Source organism: Octopus sinensis, unplaced genomic scaffold (genome assembly GCF_006345805.1).
Source record: "Octopus sinensis unplaced genomic scaffold, ASM634580v1 Contig02264, whole genome shotgun sequence".
NCBI lineage: Eukaryota > Metazoa > Mollusca > Cephalopoda > Octopoda > Octopodidae > Octopus > Octopus sinensis.
Window position 1 is genome coordinate 12,501 of NW_021825528.1, and position 2,665 is coordinate 15,165.

Here is a 2,665-nt window from a genome sequence, read left to right on the forward strand (position 1 = left end):
TGATATAATCGGAATCTACCCCATTTTAAGCGTATTTTCAGAAAATTTCATTGACAAATATCCATGTTTCTGTAAGTTATGAGGAAACAAAGTCGGTGGAGTGGGTCACATGTGTAGCAATGCCCGCATTGCTTACATAGACTTATTCGTATACAAAACGCCGTAACTTTCCGTTTTGACTCTAATTTCTATAGAAAACCAGCAGAAATAAGTTTTGTCTTGGTTTAAAAGTTTAGATCGTTGCAACACGTGAGGTTATAAGCACATGTATTATCTTATATTGGGAATGAAGCGAAGAAAAGCAAAACATGTTTGTCGCTTGCAGTGCTGGCTTTTATCATCTTCGATCTTGAAGGTTAATCGATGTATCTGATTATGGACATGTGGATTCTGTATTGATACGTATATGTAGGCGGCGAGCTGGCAGAAACGTTAGCACGCCGGGCGAAATGCTCAGCAGCATTTCGTCTGTCGCTACGTCCTGAGTTCAAATTCCGCCGAATTCGACTTTGCCTTTCATCCTTTCGGGGTCGATTAAATAAGTACCAGTTACGCACTGGGGTCGATGTAATCGACTTAATCTGTTTCTCTGTCCTTGTTCGTCCCCCTCTGTGTTTAGCCCCTTGTGGGTAGTAAAGAAATAGTATATGGTTCCCAAGTGGTTTACTCAACAAAGCTTTAGTCGCATTCCTTAACACAATATCGAATTAGAGCGAAGATGCGTGACCCAGGGGTTGGGGTTTTCGGCTCACGATCATGCAACCACAAGTTTAATTCCTGGCTCGGACGGCAAGTTGTGTCCTTGAGGAAGGCCCTTGATTTTGCTCCAGTTTACTAAGATGCACATCACCTGTCATATCCTGGATGGATGCTCCACCGGATCAAGGATCAGGTATCCGAGAAGGTCATCTCTGTATACAGCCATAAACTGTCTTTTGGAATAAAATATTGTTCTTAGGAATGGCTGCTTGATGAAAAAGCTCGCTTTGCAACCATGCTGTTTCAGGCACCTTGGGCAAATGCATTCCACAATAGCCCTGGAATGACCTGTGCGGGACATCCCTATTTTGTTTAACCAGTACTAACCTATTTCTTTACTACCCACAAGGGGCTAAACACAGAGGCGACAAACAAGGACAGACAGACGGATTAAAAATGAATGTATAATGAAGTCTATGCTTCGCTGATGAGGTCACGATAGGACCGAAACATGTCTCGAGTTGTCTGCTCTACATACTGAAGTAATGAAAATAACGTTCATCATTTATTTTCCTCACTGCATGAGTTATCACTCGTTAGACTGCAGATTCCGTACACTAAACTTATTAACACTAAGTTACCTATTTGTCTCACCTCATAAGTATTTCTAATTAACTTTTTAATACTCCTCACTCCTTAATTATCTTAACACCAACTTAATTATCTATCTGTCTCACCACATAATTATTTCTGGTTAACTTTTTAATAAATTGTACATTAATTATGTGAACACAAATTTAACTAATTTTTTTCACCTTCAATTTTAAAAGGTATTTCCTCTGGAGATGGCTGTGATTCTAAGAGACTTCAATAGCAAGCTATATTCTGTAGAAATATATTATCTTTGCAAAACATTGGCTGATGTGAGTACTTTTAAAATCAAATTCTTGGTTGAAATACATAAAAATATCCTCTGAATATTTCCAGTCTTTGCTCTTGTTCTACACACACACAGACACACACACACACACACGCACGCACACACACACACGCACGCACACACACACACATTGTATATGTAGTCCAAGCAATTTCCTTCCTTTTTGCATCATATGTATGTATGTATATATGTATATTTTTGTATATGTATGTATGCATGTATAAATACATGTTTGTATATACATGCATATATGTATGTTAATATATATATATATATATATATATATATATATATGTATATATAATTATATATATAATTTTGTGTATCTAGCCCAAACGGTTTCATTTGTTTATTTGCATCAAACGTATGCATATATGTATATATGTTTGTATATACATGTATATATATGCATATATGTATACACACACACATACACACGCACATACATATATATATATATATATACTTCGTTTTTGTATTTGATTTTCAAGATTATTTATGTGAAATCGTGTGTTGAAGCATATTTTGTTATGTCTGGGGAGGGTCATCAATTAACACACTCACTGGTTCAATTTCTACTCATTTACTTTTTTCCCTAAAACTTTCATCGCTTCTTGCAACCTCTTCAACAGTATCTTGGGCAAGTGTCTTCTACTATAGCCTCGGGCCGACCAAAGCCCTGTGAGTGGATTTGGTAGACGGAAACTGAATGAAGCCCGTCTACCGCCACCACCACCACCACCACCACCACCACCACCACCACCACCACCACCACTACCACCACCACTACTACTACTACTACTACTACTACTACTACTACTACTACTACTACTAAACTTTATTTTCTCTCTCGTTTTTTTCTAGCTACCGCTGCAGATTATCTTCCCAGTCATACTAAATGCCATCGTATACTGGATGGTGGGTAAGTACTCTTACACCATCCCTAGCGCTACCCCGTCCCTACCATAATCCTCTTCTCGACAGCCCCGCTGGACCCTTATCCCAACATTTGCAATTAAAAATACA

At 38.2% G+C, this 2,665-nt stretch overlaps 1 protein-coding gene across 1 annotated transcript in view; it reads left to right on the top strand.

Moving 5' to 3' along the window:
- The window catches only part of LOC115227243 (protein white-like), an 11,658-nt gene extending 9,018 nt beyond the window's left edge, over positions 1 to 2,640 (top strand). The window contains exons 2-3 of the mRNA XM_036498572.1: positions 1,530 to 1,622; positions 2,504 to 2,640. Coding sequence (XP_036354465.1) covers positions 1,530 to 1,622; positions 2,504 to 2,608 — 198 coding nt within the window. The 3' untranslated portion in view covers positions 2,609 to 2,640. The remainder of the gene's footprint in view (positions 1 to 1,529; positions 1,623 to 2,503) is intronic.
- The last annotated feature ends 25 nt before the right edge of the window (positions 2,641 to 2,665 follow it).